Raw genomic sequence first — 22,623 nt, 5'->3', positions numbered from 1 at the left:
AAACGCGCTTACAAAATATTTTCACTGTGAATATTTATTGTGTAATGGTGCAAAGAGAAAGAAAATAGCCCTTAGGGCAGAGTCAATCCCGCCAGCAAAAATAGGGAAAAAAAAAAAGGAGCGATCTCACCTCTTCAGATGTTGGTTTAAAGTCCTACAATACATTCCTCAAAAAGGGCGTAGAACAACAAATTAATCCATCAACGTGTAGCATTCAATTTATTCCGGACCATTAAAGACGCCGCCTTCCGCATAGAATCATACGTCATCCTTGCCGCCATATTGGATGGGTCAAAGCGGAGAATAAAGTTGCCTCATTCATGTGCTGCATTTAACTGTACCAACAGGTTTGCCGTCCAAACGAGATCACATGGGATTACCTTTCACAGGTGAGACTGGAAAAATACTTTTCATTGTATTTGGTCATTATAACGTAATTTTACGAACAGATTTTTCTGACTTTGTGGCTAATATGAAGTCTCGCGTATAATAGTTTATGCGCATCCATCCTTACTACTTCTATTGTTGTGGTGTCTCCGATGGGACCGTCTTACAGCGCACCTAGAGGTGTGGCATGTGTATTGCATCGTTTTCAGCAAACGCTGCGTTGCCATATGTACCTGATATTTTACTGATCCGTTGCCCATGTGGACGCGATTTTTTTTTTTTTTTAAATCTCGTTGCCGTTGTCGTGTGGATGTAGCCTCAATCTGCTCAAAGGAAGGTCAGTTTTATAGCTTCTCTAAAGAGCTAAACTGTTTTCAGCTGTGCTAACATGATTGTACAAGGGTTTTCTAATCATCCATTAGCCTTCTGAGGCAATGAGCAAACACATTGTACCATTAGAACACTGGAGTGATAGTTGCTGGAAATGGGCCTCTATACACCTATGGAGATATTGCACGTTTAAAGTGATCTTCATTGAAAAGAACAGTGCTTTTCTTTCAAAAATAAGGAAATTTCAAAGTGACCCCAAACTTTTGAACGGTAGTGTATATCATCTAAGATAAGTATGTTGAAATAAACATTCCAACAAAAAGTAGTTAGGTGATGGAATAAAAGTGTAAAATCAAGTCTGCCAATAATATTCCACATACTGTGGAAAAGGAAAATTTAATGATGAAAAATTATCCAATATAAAAAGTTGACCAAAAAAAAAAAATAATTGAGGCTTCCCCCCGGTATTAATTTATTGCATTAAAATAAACTTTAGTTCCACAATAGATTTTTATTACACATACAGGGGAAAATTATTCCAATACTATTGACCAGATTCATAAATAACCCTTAATTTTAGTCACACTTGCACGTTATAGATGGGGAAACTAGTTTAAGTACTGAACATTTATTTGTGGAAAATAAGTCAGCAAAGCGTATAGTAGCGCTCATACCAATGCATATGAATGATCGATGATGTTTGAAGTGTTCAACTGAACTCACTTCTGGGGCAATATCAGTAATGTGGCAATATCAGTAATTAAACAAAATCTTGTCAGCACCTGTCTTTTATATATATATATATATATTAAAAAAAATCAATCAATCAACCATTGAGAAAGTTCTTCTTACTTTTCCAAGAAGAGAAACTGGCTTGTTCTGGCTGGTATATAGATTACATACAGTATGTATTACATTACAAGTTCAAAATGAGATTTGCATATAAATAAGAACTCATTCCTGGGTGAGATATCTCTTCTCGGGAAAGAATCCTTTAAGAACTATAGTGCTGAGTAAAGAGAAGAAAGCTACTACAGTGAGGATTGTCCTCAGTGCCTTGAACCAGCTGGGATACGTAGGTAACAAGGCCAGGTCGTAATGCAGCGATATTCCCAGCCCCATGATCACCAGCATGCCAGACTGGATAATGTTGTGGCTAAGCAGTAGAGCTACCCATGATATCACAGCGGGAACGACACTGTTGGCGAGATTCAGCCAGTCGGGTTTTGCTGGGCTGCCCTCGGGTAAGGCGAAGCCCCAACGAGCGCCGCCGAGAAAGGAAACGATCGAGGCTCCGTACACAACTTGAGCGTAAGCTAATTCAGGAACGTACGTCTCTGTGATAGCCATGAATAATGGAGCCGATACAAATGGTACAAGACCGGAAAATCCCAGATACAGCGCCGGTTTGGGGGCGTTCTTCAGAACCTTCAGATCATAACGAAGCAAGTCGAGTTCTCGTGGAGGAGGTTCCTCCGGCTGCCGTTTCTTCAGTCTCTGTGATGAAGAGTGGAGCGATTCGGCTCGGATAAGAGAACCTGCGGCGTATCTGGGAGCCAGAGGGCAACGCCAAGCTTTCGTGAAAAATGGAGAGCAGTGGATCTGGTGGCTGGAGAACACAAACCTTTTGGATACGGGCTGAAGTCTGCTCCATTTCCCACACTGTTCCTGAGAGAGAGAGAGAGAGAGAGAGAGAGAGAGAGACACACACACACACACACATCAACAGGAGTTCGTCAGTAATTTCTGAAATTCTGCAAACACTCGAATAGAAGGAAAAAAAAATTAATTGAGTTCTGAGCTTTCTAAAGGTTCTACTTGGATCCGATTAGGACACACTCGTATACCCCTTTTCCACCAAATCAGTTCCAGGGCTGGTTCGGGGCCAGTGCTGGTGCACAACTTGTTCAACTTGCAAGCCAGCTGAGAACCAGTTTGCTTTCCCATAGCTCGCGGTGCTAAGGGGAGCCACGTCATTATGTCGCTGTATACGTCAGTTACGTCTCTGTTTGCATAAACCTTGGCGAGAACATCAAAGCAACAACAACACGGAGAAGAAGAAGCAGCAGCAACAACAACAACAATAATGGATGACTTTGCGTTTGTACAGCTGCTGCTTCTCGTCACTTAAAAATGGCGACCTTTCGCGGTCTTGCGATTGTTGTTGGTCTTCACAACTCCGCCCCCCCGCTGACGTAAGCGGTTCTTTCCTCTGGCCCAGCAGAGAGTTGGTGCTAGCCTGGAACCGGTTTTGGGTCTGAACCCAGAGCCAGTTCTTTGTCAGTGGAAACAGAAAACCCGGTTCCAAACTAAGCACTGGCCCCGAACCAGCCCTGGAACTGCTTTGGTGGAAAAGAGGCATTATTGGGTTTCACCCTTGGAACCTCAGAAAATGTCATTTTCCTCTAAAGCAGATCCTGAAGTGATTTATTCCTCTTATACGACAGTAATTTTCCCAAGCAAACAACTCGATTTATTAAAGAACGTCATCTTGTCCTTTTAATCATTTTATAAACAAGTTTAATGTTGTCTGTTGTTGCCCAGATGACGATGGGTTCCCTTTTGAGTCTGGTTCCTCTCGAGGTTTCTTCCTCATGTCGTCTGAGGGAGTTTTTCCTTGCCACCGTTGCCACAGGCTTGCTCATCGGGGATAGATTAGGGATAAAATTAGCTCATGCTTAAAGTCTGTAAAGCTGCTTTGCGCCAATGTTTATTGTTAAAAGCGCTATAGAAATAAACTTGACACGTCTGTAAAACAAGTGAGCTCCTGTCATCATTTTACAACATTATAACAGCTACAACAGTCATTTCCTTCTTCCTGCTTTTTTTTGTCAGTCTTGAAATTAATAACACAAACATCTGTAAATATAACTAACTGTTACAAAGCCCTGACATTGGAGACTCCTTTCAAAGAATGCTAAATAAACATCTCCTCAAAGAAAACTTAACCAGATCAAATGAGTCCACACTTTTTTAACCCGTTTACGTGGAGCACATCTCGGAACGATTTACGGTATGACTTAGAAAGAACACTGAAAATTACAGAAAGTGCTTTCGTATAAACCTGTGAATTTCCCTGAAGCTGCACATCTGTCACAGCTGCCTCTGGCCAATCAGGTTCGAGAATTCAAAAAGTTAAGTGCTATAAAGATGACATTAAAGGTGCTGACTGCAGTGTCATCTGAAATTTTTTTTTAATCGTGCGTGCCATTTTCCTATGTCTCGTCATGTGGATGATATGTGATCATTTTGATGTCCCAAGGGTCGCTTTTCTCTGTTTTGAGGTAAACAAACAGTACGGCCCTAGAGAAACAGCCAAACGCGAGGAGCTTTAACTAATCAGCATAATTATAGAACTGCGTCACACCAAGATGGCGACGTGCAGAAAACATCATGACCCTGCATCAGCCTCAGAGAGTTTCAAGTCGCAGGTGTGTAATTTCTGGTTGACGTTCGCGAATAGATCTGTGAAACAAAAAGACGAATCTCTCTTTTCTCTGTTACTGCAGTGTTCTCCACAGAAGCTTTTAAAGTGCCGCACCGCCACGTTATAATTCTGGCCCGCCACCCTTCCCTTGGCCAAAAAAAAAAAGTAACTTCATCAGTATACACCAAATAAATCGTAAAGTATTCGTTTTGCTATAATTTTGTAACCATTTAACACGCAGAAGACCATTAAACGAATGCATACGGGGCTACCTGAAGTGGCCACACAATTGCAATAGAAAACCATCCGGCCGGCTGCATACAGATTGTGAGACAGAGCTCTGCAGATTGAGGTCTATCCCTGCGTTACACTACACTGCACCACATTACACTATACTGGCACATACCCCTTTTCCACCAAATCAGTTCCCGGGCTGGTTCGGGGCCAGTGCTGGTTCACAACTCGTTCAACTTGCGAGCCAGCTGAGAACCAGTTTGCTTTTCCATAGCTCGCGGTGCTAAGGGAAGCCACGTCATTACGTCGCTGTATACGTCAGTTACGTCGCTACGTTTGCATAAACCTTGGCGCGAATATCGAAGCAAAAACAACACGGAAGAAGCAGCAGCAACAACAACAACAATAATAATAAATGAATTCGTGTTTGTACAACTGCTGCTTCTCGTCGCTTAAAAATGGCGATCTTTCACGGTCTTGTTATTATTGTTGGTCTTAACAACTCCGCCCCCCCCGCTGACATAAGCGGTTCTTTCCTCTGGCCCAGCAGAGAGTTGGTGCTAGCCTGGAACCGGTTTTTCTGGCCCCAGAGCCAGTTCTTTGTCAGTGGAAACAGAAAACCCGGTTCCAAACTAAGCACTGGCCCCGAACCAGCCCTGGAACTGCTTTGGTGGAAAAGGGGCAATAGTGACGCTGGAAGCTACAAGCTGTGGCTATCCAGTAGCTAAATAACTTTGTGGGTGTTTGTAGCATTATTGTGCAACGGTTACGGTTCTCTATCGTCTTTTCTGACCATACACAGCTACAGTAATCATAACAGCACACACACATGAAGTTCAGGTCTTTTATTTTACGTATCTGTGATTGTGTAGGCGAGAGCTGCATTTTCCCGTTGCTTCCCTGTGGTTGTTTACTGCAGGACTTCCCGGTTCCTGGGTCAAAGGACCCCAACTACGGAGGCCGGGGTGGTCTGTTCTTCAGGATGTCAGTTCTGATATTTGCATTCCCTATGTACAGTATATTTGCTGTTCTTCATGAAATACACTACCAGTTTAAAAAGTTTGTACACGCCTGCTCATAAAAGGCTTGTCTTCATTTTTACTCATTTCATAATAATAATAATAATAATAATAATAATAATAAATTAAAATGTGAAGGTGATGTCATACACTAGGGTGGGTTGTAAAAACAAGGATTTAATTATATTAAAGCTAATCAGTGTACTGATGATTCGAGTATTGTTTTACTTTGTATGGTAGCACTTCATTTCTGACCGTAGCTTCATAAAATCAAACAATGAAAATATTAACCATAAAATGACCGAAAAAAAATAATCACTTGTCCACCAGTCACAAGTAAAAAAAAAAAAAATTTACACAAAACTGTGTGTAGCTGTCATGGTGCAGGCATTTACGCAGAAGAGCGTCATACAGAAGACGGCAACAAAGCCGAAACGCGAGATGAGAATCAGAGTCGTAGAACAAGCAAGGGTCAGGCGATTGGCGAACAACGTTATAGGGAAGAGACAAAAGAGTAAACAAAGACCAGGGAAACCAGAGTCAGAAGAACGAGGGTCAGTCAGAGAATTACAAGGCTCGGTATGTACTGTAGAAGGCAGAACAATACTTCGCAATGAGGTGAAGAGAGTGAGCGGTTTACATAGGCAGGGGGACTAATTGGAGTAATGATTGGCAGCTGAGTCAGCAGTCAGGAGACAGAGGGTGCTGGGAATTGTGGGAGGTGGAGTCCAAGGTGCCCATGTTTGTAGTTTGGACAGGTTCAATGGGTTTACTGACAGTAGCACTCTAGTTTACACATTTTGTGTCATTTAATAAAACCGTATTGGAAGAATTCAGCTATTTTACACATAGTTATGTGTAGTTTTAAAATGAACACAGCCTGTGAATTTGTTAATAACATTCAGCACAATATGTGTCGACTGACCTGATCTACACAAACTCACTGTCAGTTTTTTAATGCATGAGCTGGCTGATTTCGTCAGTAGTTTGATAACGGCATTGACTTGACATTTCATTTTATTGTATACTGTTGTACATAAAATATCTTTTTTTTTTCGCGATCCAGTTTCCATCAAATCCTGCGCTCTGATTGGCTGGCGAGCAGGTCCGTATCTACGGTACGGACCCCGGTTATGGACCTCTGGCAACTCACTCGTTCACAACAACAAACATAGTAGCAATTTGTCAACATTTATCTTTTTTTATAAGATTTATTTATAAGATTTTTATCAAAAATCTTATAAATTTTTGCCAGCATTTCTCAGCTTAATAGCATTAATTTTACAGCATGGATAGCGATAACGACAGTGTTCACAGCGAAAGCGAGTTTTACTACCCTGAGGAAGAAGAAATAAAAGAAAACATTTCAGGAGAAAGCTAAAAACCTCTAACTGCTGCTAACGCTGAGCAAAAACATGGCTGAATCCTGAATGACTCCTATTTGTATAAATAAGGGACTACATAGGCGGCAAAATGTAGTTTTTTTCCTGCCATGGAAGTGCACTTGTATACCGAGGAGGAAGCAATTTGCATTACAGCCGTGAATGAGGATTCAAAATGGCGGCTCGGCTCGGTTTTCCCTTTCGGGCGCTCTCGTTTTCTGTTAGAATTTGGTAAAGGAAAAAATAAATGTATTATTTACCAGCTTAAGGTCGGTCCGTATGGTGAAATACCGTGACCTCGGCCTTGAATACTGACCTCGGCCCAGAGGGCCTCGCTCAGTACTTTCAAGACCTCGGTCACGGTATTTCACGATACGGACCTCCCAGCTGGTAAATAACATTTATTTTGTATTATAATCACTTCACGATGTGAATTGCTTAAAAAAAATCCACAGCTCAGTGGTCATTGAACGTCCTCTCTGTTCGCATGTAGACTCATCTGTGTTGGTAAACGACATTATTGAGACTAAACTTTTGTTCCAACACATAAGGGCTCGGACTTACCCAAATTTTCGACGGGCTTACTCCAATCTTCGTCAAGGAATGACCCTCTGCTTCCGGCACGTGACTTTACGTGATTGGAACAGAGAATCAAAGACGACTGCAGCAGAGGATCGGTTATTTGAAAAGGGAAAGGAAAATGGAGGACGTGAGTGTGCTCGGGAATTAAATAACTTCCCAGCCACAGAATGGCCTGGTTTTTTTTTTTTTTTTAAGATCTTACAAAAATAAATATATACCGTAAAATACCAAATAATAGCCCGGGCGATTATTTGTCTCAATCACGTAAGAGACCCGGCGCGTATTAGAGACTAGGCGGCTATTTGGAACAGGCGATTAATTCCTTCTTCACAAATACCTTCCCCAAAATCTACCTCAAAACGGGGAAAAAATCATTCTCAGATAGGCTTACTTTTAACCAGTATAACTTACAGTTTGTTTAGAGTTAGATTACAGATAGCACGGTGCCGACTTCGGGGAATTTTGAAGACGCAGAATGCATCTTCGCATGGCACAGTCGGGGTGGATAAAGGATAAATCACACACCTTTTCCTGTTAATGACTAGTTAAGCGCATGCTTTACAAAATAATCAAGAAACCACACCATTGTCTGTGCGCAGCACTGTGATTTAATTACTCTGCAAAGTTATGGTCACTTGCTATCACCCTCACCCATGCAGCCTCCACCCTTTGCGCTTCGCGATGTCTGTCAATCTGAAATTGCATGGAGGGTGCGACGTTGAAGCAACATAATTAGGGTGCGAAGTGTCAAACCAAAGGGTTTTTTCTTATGCTGAAAAATAAGTGACCTGCAGTGGCTACATACTGTCATCTTGCATCACGTTTCTCTCCAAGACGTCTCCCTATTTGGCCGATATGAGCCTATTCCCCGAGTGAGTTGGTACGGTGGCTCGACCCCGTAGAAAACTTAAAGTTCGGATGAAAGTTAGTTGAATAGGTTACTGACTTGTAGGCCTACATGTTGCCTGCCTGACGCGTGCTTCTGCCCAACTTGCACGACAGATTACTTGTTGAAAAGGCCCCTTGGATTAGATTGGCCGCGAGCAGACTGAAATGCATGTTAGAACGCTCTCACCTTTTTTGTAAAGCGTCTTCCAGATCCGAATGGGTAAGGGCAAGTGAAATGGTATAAGGTCTTTAATAAAACTCAGTGTGTGCTTTGACGCATGCATTCGGCAATTTAGGTCGTTTAACAGAAGCAGCAGTCCAACCTTGGAAACCCGCAGTCCTCAATGTCACCACACACGCTGGCTTTCGTTGGGTATACCCAAAGGGGTGGCTAAGACATCTGTCAAAAGTTACGGAGTTGCATTCCTCAAGAAATATTACGGTAGACCAAGATTATAACATTGAAATGGCATGTTTATTATCACGTAACAAAATGTTGCAAACAGTATTATAGAAATAATTTCATTCATTCATTCATTCATTCATATTGTTTCGGTAGAAAACTATGCAATGCAAAATCGATTAAACACCAGAAAACCAGAAAAGTGCTGGGCCTCAAGATTCTAGATAGAACGTTCGGACGCTTTTTTTTTTTTTAGACCCCGGCGAGTATTCGGAACCGGCCTTTATTTGTCACAACACACGCGTACACCCGGCCGTTAAAGGGAACTCGGCGGTGAATTGGAACTCGGCTATTATTTGGTATTTTACGGTATCACAATAACCAAATTTCAGAGGGAACTAAATTTCACCAGTTTTATGAAACTGAAAGGCCGTCTACTTTTAAGTGTACATATTTTAGGTTGTGGGGGAAAAAAGGAAGTGAGCTGTGATATCAGATAATGTTTTGTGTAAAAATATTGTTTTAAAAAAAGTGGCTGCTGCATTATCTGTCTAAATGTTAACGTTTTATTAATTTATTCCGCAGCAAACGGACCGATCTGAAGATGATCCTCGGCCAGTGATTCCTGGGTCCTTGGATGATCAGATCTAGATCAATCCAAGATACAAAGTTTTGAAATAAGTAAAATGAAGGAGGTGTGGTTATGCGCTGGGCTACGTTAACCCTTGCCGAGGCCCTGGGCAGACACACCCCCGAGGCCCCACCCCTGCCTGTTGTCAAGTGCGCTCAGCAAATTCACCCCCTCAGACATGCCTGTCTAACTAGACACAGAAACTTATGGCCCTTTTCCACTACCCTTTTTCAGCTCACTTCAGCTCGCTTCAGCCCGACTACCTCAGAACAGCACGACTCAGCTCGCTTCAGCCCTGCTTAGCACCCAAAACTCGCACGGTTTTGGAGTAGGGCTGAAGCGAGCCAAACCGAGCTGAGTGAGGCTGGGGGCGTGAGCAGACACTCCCCTGTGCACTGATTGGTGAGGAGTGTCCTCACATGCCCACAAATGCCCCGCAAGCACGCTGGGATCTGTAAACACCGCAAACCCGGAAGAAGAAGAATTACGAGAATTTCTGAAGCCTTATGCGCCTCGCCTCATCTATACGCTCTTGCCAGTATCTGTTGGCGTTGTCGGTGACAACAAGCCACAGCACCAAGACCAGCAACACTAACGACTCCATGTCCTCCATGTTTATTGTTTACTATCCGGGTCGTGAGACTACCGCTTAAAAGATCACTGATGTCACTGTTTGCGCCGCTTAACGACATCACGTGACGTCCACCCACTTTCGCTAACTCCACCCAATGTGTCCACCCACTTCCAGCCAGCACGGTTCAGCGCGGTTGTAGTCGAAATGCAACTCCAATAGCCCCGCTCAGCTCGACTCAGCACGGCACGGCTCAGCCCGACTCAGCCGCGTTTGTAGTGGAAAGGCGGCATTTGGCTACATCCACACGACAACGGCAACAAGATTTTATTAAAAAAAATATCGCGTCCACATGGGCAACGGATCAGTAAAATATCAGGTACATATGGCAACGCAACGCTTGCTGAAAACGATGCAATACACATGCCACACCTCTACGTGCGCTGTAAGACGGTCCCATCGGAGACACCACAATAATAGAAGAAATAGGACGCATGCGCATAAACCCCTTCTTCTACCCGGCATGAAGTACTCACAGGAACAAACACACAAGAAGAAGAAGAAGATGGCTGCGACTACGCGAGGAAATCATGCCTTCTGTGTGTACAAATTAGTTTTATTAGTTTGCATAGTTTTATATAACTTAATTTTCTTATTGTGTGTGAACATTTTGAAAAGCATTTTTATATAATTTATATAACTTTTTATATTGCGTGAACACTTTGAAAAGCAGTCTTGTCCAATAAAAAAAAAATTCAAGAAATGGTTCAGTTACTTGTTTATTTAAAAGAAAAGCTGTATACAAAAGTGAATGCAATGCAGTGGTTCATACAAAACAGCGAGAGTGCTGCTTGTTCTAGTCATGTGGTTGTGACATCATCATAAACAAATCCGTTCTACTCATCCAGACGACTTCGCAATGGCGCCGTTGCCAGATTTTTCCACTCTGGAACCCGTTCTCAAAAAATATCGTTTTGGGGCACCCAAAACGCCGGTGCCGTGTGGACGCCAGGCCGAAACGATAAACAATTTTATCAGATTCACCTGAATCTGTTGCCGTGTGGACAGCCTCTTAGATAATGACAGTGGCACAATTAGAAATACTATTGAACGATAAAACTTTATATCCATCAACACCTATTTAATCGAGAAAAAGCAATGGTGAAATAGGCAATTGCATGGTGAAAAAAATCCATCAGACATCACGGTTAACAGGTCTGGTTAACTAAAGTTTAGCCTCAAGAAGCCTTTGAATGAGTGAGTCAATGAACAACATGTCAAGAACATAACCCAGCCCTACAACAGTTTCTCTAGTATTCAGAACAAGAACATTCATTTGGTATATAACCGTTCGTTTTCATTTTGGAATCCAGGCGACTTTTAACTTGTGAAAACAAAGCGCGATAACAAAGAAAGAAAAATATCTTGCTTCTCAGAAATAAATCTCAAAATGTTAGGCTATGTGAAACATTTCATCCTTTCACACACGTAATGTCCCAAACAGCAGTGGCACACAGCTTTGTGCATTCAGTTTGACAGCCATGGGTCAACTTACAAGGGCACTTTCCTACTTTTCTGGAAAGCGAAGTCATTAATTAAATCATTGAACTCAAGCTGGCGTAGCGTGTGAAGACATGGTGGACAGTAGGGCTGTAACGATACACCCAACTCACGATTCGATTCGTATCGCGATTTTTGACCCACGATTCGATATGCCCACGATTTTTTTTTAAATGTTTTTTTAAAGTAGTAAATTTGACTTATTAACATTTACTTACTTACTTACATTAACTATTTAATAACAAGTAATTCAGACCACTGCAGAGAATGAGTAATGTATGCAAAAATGAACAAATGTATATCCAAAGACTGTTTTATTTCTCAAAATAATACTGTTGAGCCGGAAGCTCTGTTTTTTTCGGTTCTGAAAAAGTCATTTTTCCAAATCATGCAAATCCGTTAAGATTTTTTTTTTTGGGGGGGGGGGGGGGGGGGCGGCGGGGGCTCTCTCACTGTCTCACTCTCATAGGGCCAATGATTTTCTGTGATCGCGGAAAACAGATGGAAATTACGGAATTTTTATGGTGAAACATTGCTCGCGTGTCAAAATGTAACTGCCGCAGAAGGCTTCCGCCCAAGCAGACATGCCTTCAGTGTTGCCAGATATTGCTAACGTTTTCCACCCCAAAATATGTTCAAAACCAGCCAAAAAGCACCTAAACACGCCCAAACTGGCAACACTGCATGCCTTTCCGGTCAAGTGATTGTGATTGGCTTGTGGCACACCTAGCCAGCCAATGAGCTGCTTGTTTACAGATTCGCTCCCCGCGTCGCAACCAGAATGGCGACCGCTTAAAAGAAATGAATGCTCTGCCAGTGGCGAGTGTGGACGTTGCGTGACTCGCAGAAGATTGTCGCAGGTCGGCGAAAAAACGACTTACTAATAGATATAAAAAAAAAAGTAATTTAAGTAAGTTTAAAATGTAATTTAAATAAAAAGTAAAGTATTCATAAATTGAAGTTTGGAAGCGCCTCTGTTTTTGGGCTGACGAAAAGTTTGAAAGGGTGTACCGCGATTCTGCCTTCTTGTATCGCGATACAGATCGTGGCTCTGCGTATTGCGATTTCGATACGCATATCGTTACAGCCCTAGTGGACAGTGATCATATTGACAATGACGAGTGATTTATGCGACGGGACAAGGTGGGCTTCCTTACAGGTGGCGAAATGCATCAAAAATGTTATCAATATGATCAAAACTTCTGAAAATATCATTTCATATTTTCCGATCTCGCTACCTCTGAGGCCCCCTAGTGGCCGAGGCCCTGGGCAGCTGCCCATGAAGTCCAATAGGATAACGCGTCCTTGGTTATGCGTCATGTTGCTTCATGAAAAAAAAAAAAGAACTTCTGTCTGATGTTGGATATTGCCTTTATTACTGCTGAAATTCAGTGAACTTCTAGTCTATGAATTTGTCTTCTGCAGTTTGGTTTCTGTGAATCTTATTGTTAATACTTCATGATGATAAATGCATTGAAGTCATAATTAGTATATTATTGTCATTAACTAATATTCTATCAAATAACACTTTTTTTGTGTGTATCTGGTTTTAGCATAACGTGTATAACCAAGGACAGCACATGTGTAAATATTACACACATTTACACACCTTCATGTTAGCCTTCCTGACATACAGTGGCATGCAAAAGTTTGGGCACCCTTACTGAAAATGTCTGTTACTGTGAATAGTTAAGTGAGCAGAAGATGAACTGATCACCAAAAGGCATAAAGGTAAAGACGACATTTCTTTTCAGCATTTTCTGAAAGATTTGTGTATTTTTGTTTTGTACAATTGGAGAATGATAAAAGAAAAGGAACACCATGCGAAAGTTTGGGCACCCCAATACATTTGAATTCTCGGGTAACTTTTACCAAGGTTCCAGACCTTAATTAGCTTATTGAGCTGTGGCTTGTTCAAATTCTTCGTTAGGAAAGGTCAGATGATGCAGATTTCAAAGCTGTATAAATTCTCTGACTCCTCAAACTTGTCCCTAAAATCAACAGCCACGGGCTCCTCTAAGCGACTCCCTCGCATTCTGAATAATAAAATAATTGATGCTCACAAAGCAGGAGAAGGCTACAAGAACGTAGCAAAGTGTTTTCAGGTAGCCGTTTCCTCAGATCGTAATGTTATTAAGAAATGGCAGTTAACAGAAACAGTGGAGATCAAGGTGAGGTCTGGAAGATGAAGAAAACTTTCTGAAAGAACTGCTCGTTGGATCGCTAGAAAGGTAAATAAAAACCCCTGTTTGACTGCAAAAGACCTTCAAAAAGATTTAGCAGACCCTGGAGTGGTGGTGCACTGTTCTACTATGCAGCGACACCTGAACAAATATGACCTTCATGAGAGAGTCATCAGAAGAAAACCGTTCCTGCGTCCGAGCCACAAAATTCAGCATCTTAAGTTTGCAAATGAACAGCTAAATAAGCCTGATGCATTTTGGAAACAAGTCCTGTGGACTGATGAAATCAAAATAGAACTTTTTGGCCACAATGTGCAAAGGTACATTGCTTGAAAGTTTGTGAACCCTTTAGAATTTTCTATATTTCTGCATAAATATGACCTAAAACATCATCAGATTTTCGTACAAGTCCTCAAAGTAGATAAAGAGAACCCAGTTAAACAAATGAGACAAAAATATTATACTTGATAATTTATTTATTGAGGAAAATGATCCAATCTTACATATCTGTGAGTGGCAAAAGTATGTGAACCTTTGCTTTCAGTATCTGGTGTGACCCCCTTGTGCAGCAATAACTGCAACTAAACGTTTGCGGTAACTGTTGATCAGTCCTGCACACCGGCTTGGAGGAATTTTAGCCCATTCCTCCGTACAGAACAGCTTCAACTCTGGGATGTTGGTGGGTTTCCTCACATGAACTGCTCGCTTCAGGTCCTTCCACAACATTTCGATTGGATTAAGGTCAGGACTTTGACTTGGCCATTCCAAAACATTAACTTTATTCTTCTTTAACCATTCTTTGGTAGAACAACTTGTGTGCTTAGGGTCATTGTCTTGCTGCATGACCCACCTTCTCTTGAGATTCAGTTCATGGACAGATGTCCTGACATTTTCCGTTAGAATTCGCTGGTATAATTCAGAATTCATTGTTCCATCAATGATGGCAAGCCGTCCTGGCCCAGATGCAGCAAAACAGGCCCAAACCATGATACTACCACCACCATGTTTCACAGATGGGATAAGGTTCTTATGCTGGAATGCACTGTTTTCCTTTCTCCAAACATCATGCTTCTCATTTCAACCAAATAGTTCTATTTTGGTCTCATCTGTCCACCAAACATTTTTCCAATAGCCTTCTGGCTTGTCCACATGATCTTTAGCAAACTGCAGATGAGCAGCAATGTTCTTTTTGGAGAACAGTGGCTTTCTCCTTGGAATCCTGCCATGCACACCATTGTTGTTCAGTGTTCTCCTGATGGTGGACTCATGAACATTAACATTGGCCAATGTGAGAGAGGCCTTCAGTTGCTTAGAAGTTACCCTGGGGTCCTTTGTGACCTCGCCGACTATTACAAGCCTTGCTCTTGGAGTGATCTTTGTTGGTCGACCACTCCTGGAGAGGGTAACAATAGTCTTGAATTTCCTCCATTTGTACACAATCTGTCTGACTGTGGATTGGTGGAGTCCAAACTCTTTAGAGATGGTTTTGTAACCTTTTCCAGCCTGATGAGCATCAACAACGCTTTTTCTGAGGTCCTCAGAAATCTCCTTTGTTGGTGCCATAATACACTTCCACAAACATGTGTTGTGAAGATCAGACTTTGATAGATCCCTGTTCTTTAAGTAAAACAGGGTGCCCACTCACACCTGATTGTCATCCCATTGATTGAAAACACCTGACTCCAATTTGACCTTCAAATTAACTGCTAATCCTAGGGGTTGACATACTTATGCCACTCACAGATATGTAATATTGGATCATTTTCCTCAATAAATAAATGACCAAGTATAATATTTTTGTCTCATTTGTTTAACTGGGTTCTCTTTATCTACTTTTAGGACTTGTGTGAAAATCTGATGTTGTTTTAGGTCATATTTATGCAGAAAGATAGAAAATTCTAAAGGGTTCACAAACTTTCAAGCACCACTGTATGTTTGGAGAAAAAAGGGTGCCAAATTCCAGGAAAAGAACACCTCTCCAACTCTGAAGCATCGGTGTGGATCGATCATGCTTTGGGGTTGTGTTGCAGCCAGTGGCACAGGGCACATTTCATTGGTCGAGGGAAGCGTGGATTCGAATAAATACCAGCAAATTCTGGAAGCAAACATCACCCATCTGTAAAAAAGTTGAAGTTAAAAAGAGGACGGGTCCTACAATAAGACGATGATCCAAAACACACCTCAAAATCTACAATGGAATACCTCAAGAGGCACAAGCTGAAGGTTTTGCCCTGGCCCTCACAGTCCTCTGACTGAAACATCATTGAAAATCTGTGGATAGATCTCAAAAGAGCAGCGCATGCAAGACAGCCCAAGAAACTTGCAGAACTGGAAGCCTTTTGCAAGGAAGAATGTGTGAAAATCCCCCAGGTAAGAACTGAAAGATTATTAGCTGGCTACAAAAAGAGTTTACAAGCTGTGATACTTGCCAAAGGGGGTGTTACGAGGTACTAATCATGCAGGGTGCCCAAACTTTTGCTTCGGGCCCTTTTCCTTTTTTGTCATTTTGAAAATGTAAAAGATGAAAATAAAAAATTGTTTTTGCTTAAAATATAAAGGGAATGAGTCATCTTTAACTTTATGCCTTTTGGAGATCATTTCATCTTCAACTTGCTTAACTGTTCACAGTAACAGCAATTTTGACCAGGGGTGCCCAAACTTTTGTATACCATTGTACATGATGTGTTAAAATCATTTACACAGTGAACATGTCAAAATAAACACAAGCATTGTCCCAAAACTCATCCACTGACGAAAGAATTTAATCCGGTTTGTGTCGGTTTTAATTTCTAAGAGCGTACAACATATATTTATTTATTAATTACAATTTAGCATGTGTATTTGAGCTACTCAAATAGCAAAAGCACAAAATGCATCCTGATTAATGACGTATTTTCCTAGAAGATAGTTTAAATACAATCTCGATTTTGTTTTTTTTCCAACAGCATTCAAAGTTTGATGTAACTGGATTAACAGATAAACATGGATTATAGGTCTCATTGTAATCTTTGTGCAATTCAGTCTAGGTTTCTATAAAACGCCATCATTAGCTGTAAAGCTGTACCTACACTAGCGTTCGAAAGTCCGCAATCACTCTGTAATTGTGCCGGATTACTAGATCTCAGCCATATTGAGCTGTTGTGGGAACAGCTTGAACGGATGGTACAAAAGAAGTGTCCATCAAGCAAATCCAACTTGTGGCAGATGCTTCAGGAAGGAAGTACAGAGTGAAATATCTGCAGATTACTTCAACAAACTAACAGCAAGAATGCCAAAGAGCTGCACGGCTGGAATGAGTGCAAACAGAGGATTCTTTGATGAAAGCTAATGATGAAGCACTAAATTGCTATTTCATGCAGAAATCGTTGTTTCTAAGCTTATTCATCTTTTGGCTACATTTTCTATTGATTCTGCAGCGTATTTGATGAGTAAAAGTATGACTTTTCATGGAAAATGTTGAATTTTCTTTTGAATCGGAATTTTCTTTTTGAACCTTGGCTTTGGGGGACAGTGACGGGAATCTCTCAGCTCTCAACTCGCCACCAAGAGGCGACTTCTTCAGCTCCTGAATAGCTCCATGACGTTTTTTTCCGAAATCAGACAATGTTTGTGATAGTCCAGAAAATGGAGCCGGATCTGATCCAATATCTTTTATAAACCTAACCGTAACCGACATGAAAATTTATAACACAGAACAACAAACACACACATACAACTAAGTTGAGTCTACCCCCTGGACTTTTGTCTTGATTCTGCCCAGGTAGGTGGACCTGGATCAGGTCTGACTCCACCCCCTGAAGTTTTACTTCTGCAGTGACACCAACCCGTGGGTTTGCAGCACCCCAGTGACGCCACCCTATGGATTTTTGGCACACCAATGAATACGCCCTGTGGACTTTCGGGTTCCGCAGCGACACCCCAGCCCCCGGGACTTTCAGCTCTGCAGCGACACCAACCCCCTAAACTTTGGCACTCCAGCAGCTACACCCGATGGACTTTTGGTCCTACAGCAAGAGGTCTTGTTGCATCGCTTTGACAAATATCTCATCTCATCTCATTATCTCTAGCCGCTTTATCCTGTTCTACAGGGTCGCAGGCAAGCTGGAGCCTATCCCAGCTGACTACGGGCGAAAGGCGGGGTACACCCTGGACAAGTCGCCAGGTCATCACAGGGCTGACACATAGACACAGACAACCATTCACACTCACATTCACACCTACGGTCAATTTAGAGTCACCAGTTAACCTAACCTGCATGTCTTTGGACTGTGGGGGAAACCGGAGCACCCGGAGGAAACCCACGCGGACACGGGGACAACATGCAAACTCCGCACAGAAAGGCCCTCGCCGGCCCCGGGGCTCAAACCCAGGACCTTCTTGCTGTGAGGCGACAGTGCTAACCACTACACCACCGTGCCGCCCCTTGATAAAATCTATTTACGGAATTGTTAAAGCTAGATCGCCTTTCAATTTCATAAAATCAGTGAAATTTGGTCATTGTGATTTATGTTTATTTCTGCAATATCTCAAAAAAACCAGGCCATTCTGTGGCTGGGAAGTGATTTTAATTTAAGAGGATTCCTGAGCAAATAATGTGCATGAAATCGCTCACTTCACACAGTCAAGCAGACAGAGGAAGTCCGTGTGCGCATGCGCAGGTTTACCTTCGACCGTGCACTGACAAACTTCATTAACTTCAACTTTTTTACAGATGGTGTGATGTTTGCTTCCAGAGTTTGCTGGTATTGATTCGAATCCATGCTTCCCTCGACCATTGAAATGTGCCCTGTGCCACTGGCTGCAACACAACCCCAAAGCATGATCGATCCACACCCATGCTTCAGAGTTGGAGAGGTGTTCTTTTCCTGGAATTTGGCACCCTTTTTTCTCCAAACAGACCTTTGCACATTGTGGCCAAAAAGTTTTATTTTGATTTCATCAGTCCACAGGACTTGTTTCCAAAATGCATCAGGCTTATTTAGATGTTCATTTGCAAACTTCAGACGCTGAATTTTGTGGCTTGGACGCAGGAAAGGTTTTCTGCTGATGACTCTCCCATGAAGGTCATACAACCCCGATTCCAAAAAAGTTGGGACAAAGTACAAATTGTAAATAAAAACGGAATGCAATGATGTGGAAGTTTCAAAATTCCATATTTTATTCAGAATAGAACATAGATGACATATCAAATGTTTAAACTGAGAAAATGTATCATTTGAAGAGAAAAATTAGGTGATTTTAAATTTCATGACAACACCACATCTCAAAAAAGTTGGGACAAGGCCATGTTTCCCACTGTGAGACATCCCCTTTTCTCTTTACAACAGTCTGTAAACGTCTGGGGACTGAGGAGACAAGCTGCTCAAGTTTAGGGATAGGAATGTTAACCCATTCTTGTCTAATGTAGGATTCTAGTTGCTCAACTGTCTTAGGTCTTTTTTTTTTGTCATATCTTCCGTTTTATGATGCGCCAAATGTTTTCTATGGGTGAAAGATCTGGACTGCAGGCTGGCCAGTTCAGTACCCGGACCCTTCTTCTACGCAGCCATGATGCTGTAATTGATGCAGTATGTGGTTTGGCATTGTCATGTTGGAAAATGCAAGGTCTTCCCTGAAAGAGACGTCGTCTGGATGGGAGCATATGTTGCTCTAGAACCTGGATATACCTTTCAGCATTGATGGTGTCTCTCCAGATGTGTAAGCTGCCCATGCCACACGCACTAATGCAACCCCATACCATCAGAGATGCAGGCTTCTGAACTGAGCGCTGATAACAACTTGGGTCGTCCTTCTCCTCTTTAGTCTGAATGACACGGCGTCCCTGATTTCCATAAAGAACTTGACATTTTGATTCATCTGACCACAGAACAGTTTTCCACTTTGCCACAGTCCATTTTAAATGAGCCTTGGCCCAGAGAAGACGTCTGCGCTTCTGGATCATGTTTAGATACGGCTTCTTCTTTGAACTATAGAGTTTTAGCTGGTAACGGCGGATGGCACGGTGAATTGTGTTCACAGATAATGTTCTCTGGAAATATTCCTGAGCCCATTTTGTGATTTCCAATACAGAAGCATGCCTGTATGTGATGCAGTGCCGTCTAACAGCCCGGAGATCACAGGCACCCAGTATGGTTTTCCGGCCTTGACCCTTACGCACAGAGATTCTTCCAGATTCTCTGAATCTTTTGATGATATTATGCACTGTAGATGATGTTATGTTCAAGCTCTTTGCAATTTTACACTGTCAAACTCCTTTCTAATATTGCTCCACTATTTGTCGGCGCAGAATTAGGGGGATTAGTGATCCTCTTCCCATCTTTACTTCTGAGAGCCGCTGCCACTCCAAGATGCTCTTTTCATACCCAGTCATGTTAATGACCTATTGTCAATTGACCTAATGAGTTGCAATTTGGTCCTCCAGCTGTTCCTTTTTTGTCCCTTTAACTTTTCCAGCCTCTTATTGCCCCTGTCCCAACTTTTTTGAGATGTGTTGCTGTCATGAAATTTCAAATGAGCCAATATTTCGCATGAAATTTCAAAATGTCTCACTTTTGACATTTGATATGTTGTCTATATTCTATTGTGAATACAATATCAGTTTTTGAGATTTGTAAATTATTGCATTCCGTTTTTATTTACAATTTGTCCCAACCTTTTTGGAATTGGGGTTGTATTTGTTCAGGTGTCGCTGCATAGCAGAACAGTGCACCACCACTCCAGGGTCTGCTAAATCTTTCTGAAGGTCTTTTGCAGTCAAACAGGGGTTTTATTTGCCTTTCTAGCGATCCAACGAGCAGTTCTTTCAGAAAGTTTTCTTCATCTTCCAGACCTCACCTTGATCGCCACTGTTTCTGTTAACTGCCATTTCTTAATAACATTACGATCTGAGGAAACAGCTACCTGAAAACACTTTGCTACGTTCTTGTAGCCTTCTCCTGCTTTGTGAGCATCAATTATTTTATTATTCAGAATCCGAGGGAGTTGCTTAGAGGAGCCCATGGCTGTTGATTTTAGGGACAAGTTTGAGGCGTCAGAGAATTTATACAGCTTTGAAATCTGCATCATCTGACCTTTCCGAACGAAGAATTTGAACAAGCCACAGCTCAATAAGCTAATTAAGGTCTGGAACCTTGGTAAAAGTTACCTGAGAACTCAAATGTATTGGGGTGCCCAAACTTTCCTTTTCCTTTATCACTCTCCAATTGTACAAAAAAATAATACACAAATCTTGCAGAAAAGGCTGAAAAGAAATGTCTCGTCTTTACCTTTATGCCTTTTGGTGATCAGTTCATCTTCTGCTCACTTAACTATTCACACTAACAGACATTTTCAGTAAGGGTGCCCAAACTTTTGCATGCCACTGTAGCACTGAGGTACCTGTTAGCCGGTAGTAACTGCTGTATTATAACTCTCTTCAGGAAGAAAGAGTGAAAGCGGGGTTGTTCAACACTATAATGAGACTTAAAGTGTGTAAAATTCATAAATGAATAATTTGTGTTGAATCAGCTTATAGTCAGGATGTAATGTTACTCACCCAGAAACTGGCACATAAACGACGTCCTATTAGAGATAAAGACATTTTCCCCTGCAATAAAAATATTACAAGATTAATTACTTTGTTAGAAAAATAATTAATTATTATATCTCTGGTTGCTACTCGAGGTCATAGATGCTAAGACACACCAGAGCCAGTTACACAAACATTAGCAAGTTAGCTTAGCCAGATTTGTTAGCCTAGCTTTCCTCAGTTAGCCTAGCTTTCCTCAGGTCTGTAATGAAGCTTGATAATGCTACACAAAATATTTTCACCTATTATCCTCTCATAGTTTCCAAAACCGCTCTAAATCATTAACTACTTCAGATTTAACTTGATAATTCAGCAGGACATGCGGAGGTCAACAGCAACAACTACCAACATGGCGACGATTCTACATAATAAAAGTCCTGCAAAATTAAAAAATTCATTCATTCATTCATTGTTTAAAACTTGGTATGAATTTTAACACCAAACAAAAAAGTTATACTTTTTGATTACATATTTCATGAAGTGTCATTGGAAAGGTCACAAATAATATACAATGACTGGAAGAAGCAGGGCGGCACGGTGGTGTCGTGGTTAGCACTGTCGCCACACAGCAAGAAGGTCCGGGTTCGAGCCCAGTGGCCGACGAGGGCCTTTCTGTGTGTAGTTTGCATGTTCTCGCCGTGTCTGCGTGGGTTTCCCCCGCAGTCCAAAGACATGCAGGTTCGGCTAATTGGTGGCTCTAAATTGACCGTAGGTGTGAATGGTACACCCTGGTGTACCCCACCTTTCGCCCATAGTCAGCCGGGATAGGCTCCAGCTTGCCTGCGACCCTGTAGAACAGGATAAGCGACTACAGATAATGGATGGATGGATGGAAGAAGCAGCTTTAGGCTTAAAAGTTTGCTGGTTCGATTCCCTGGACCAGCAGGAATGACTGAAGTGCCCATCCATCCATTATCCGTAACCGCTTATCCTGTGCAGGGTCGCAGGCAAGCTGGAGCCTATCCCAGCTGACTACGGGCGAAAGGCGGGGTACACCCTGGACAAGTCACCAGGTCATCACAGGGCTGACACATAGACACAGACAACCATTCACACTCACATTCACACCTACGGTCAATTTAGAGTCACCAGTTAACCTAACCTGCATGTTAGGGTGCATCAGTTGGCCTCACTTTTATAAAATCTGATGCATTTTTGTTTGGGTGTTCCTTTTCACCAATAAAGACATCCTGTAAATTTTTTTGACCATATTCAAAAGTCTAATGGTGGCACCATGAGGTTCATTTTTTGCCAAAAAATGCTTAATTTATGTTTTCGTGTAAGGTTTGAATCACAATGTTGGACTCCATTTATTGATTCCTTGTGACCCAGAGATCATGTTAAGAACCTTTGCAAGGGATTGAGAAGCATTAATGTGATTCATAATACATTTGTATTGTTTAAAAGTAGTTGAACAATGATTCAATGAACAGCTAAAACTCAAACTGTGCTTGATAAT

General features: G+C 41.8%; 1 protein-coding gene across 1 annotated transcript; it reads right to left on the bottom strand.

The window, feature by feature from the left end:
* Positions 1–1,194: 1,194 nt before the first annotated feature.
* On the bottom strand, positions 1,195–21,512 carry tmem69 (transmembrane protein 69). The gene is made up of 3 exons (XM_060918354.1): positions 21,407–21,512; positions 21,132–21,182; positions 1,195–2,385 (listed from the first exon to the last, which is right to left on the bottom strand). The coding sequence occupies exons 2-3, from the start codon at positions 21,174–21,176 to the stop codon at positions 1,672–1,674; spliced, it is 759 nt and encodes a 252-aa protein (XP_060774337.1). The 5' UTR covers positions 21,177–21,182; positions 21,407–21,512; the 3' UTR covers positions 1,195–1,671.
* Positions 21,513–22,623: the final 1,111 nt, after the last annotated feature.

This window comes from Neoarius graeffei, chromosome 4, assembly GCF_027579695.1.
Source record: "Neoarius graeffei isolate fNeoGra1 chromosome 4, fNeoGra1.pri, whole genome shotgun sequence".
NCBI lineage: Eukaryota > Metazoa > Chordata > Actinopteri > Siluriformes > Ariidae > Neoarius > Neoarius graeffei.
The sequence above is the reverse complement of the archived record's forward strand: the minus strand, read 5'-3'. Positions and strand labels throughout refer to the sequence as shown.

Coding starts and splice junctions, on each gene's coding strand:
- tmem69 (XM_060918354.1), bottom strand. CDS start 21,176: ATGTCTTTATCTCTAATAGGACGTCGTTTATGTGCCAGTTTCTGG. Junction 2,386..21,131: donor GTTTATGTGCCAGTTTCTGG/GTGAGTAACATT, acceptor TCTCTCTCTCAG/GAACAGTGTGGGAAATGGAG.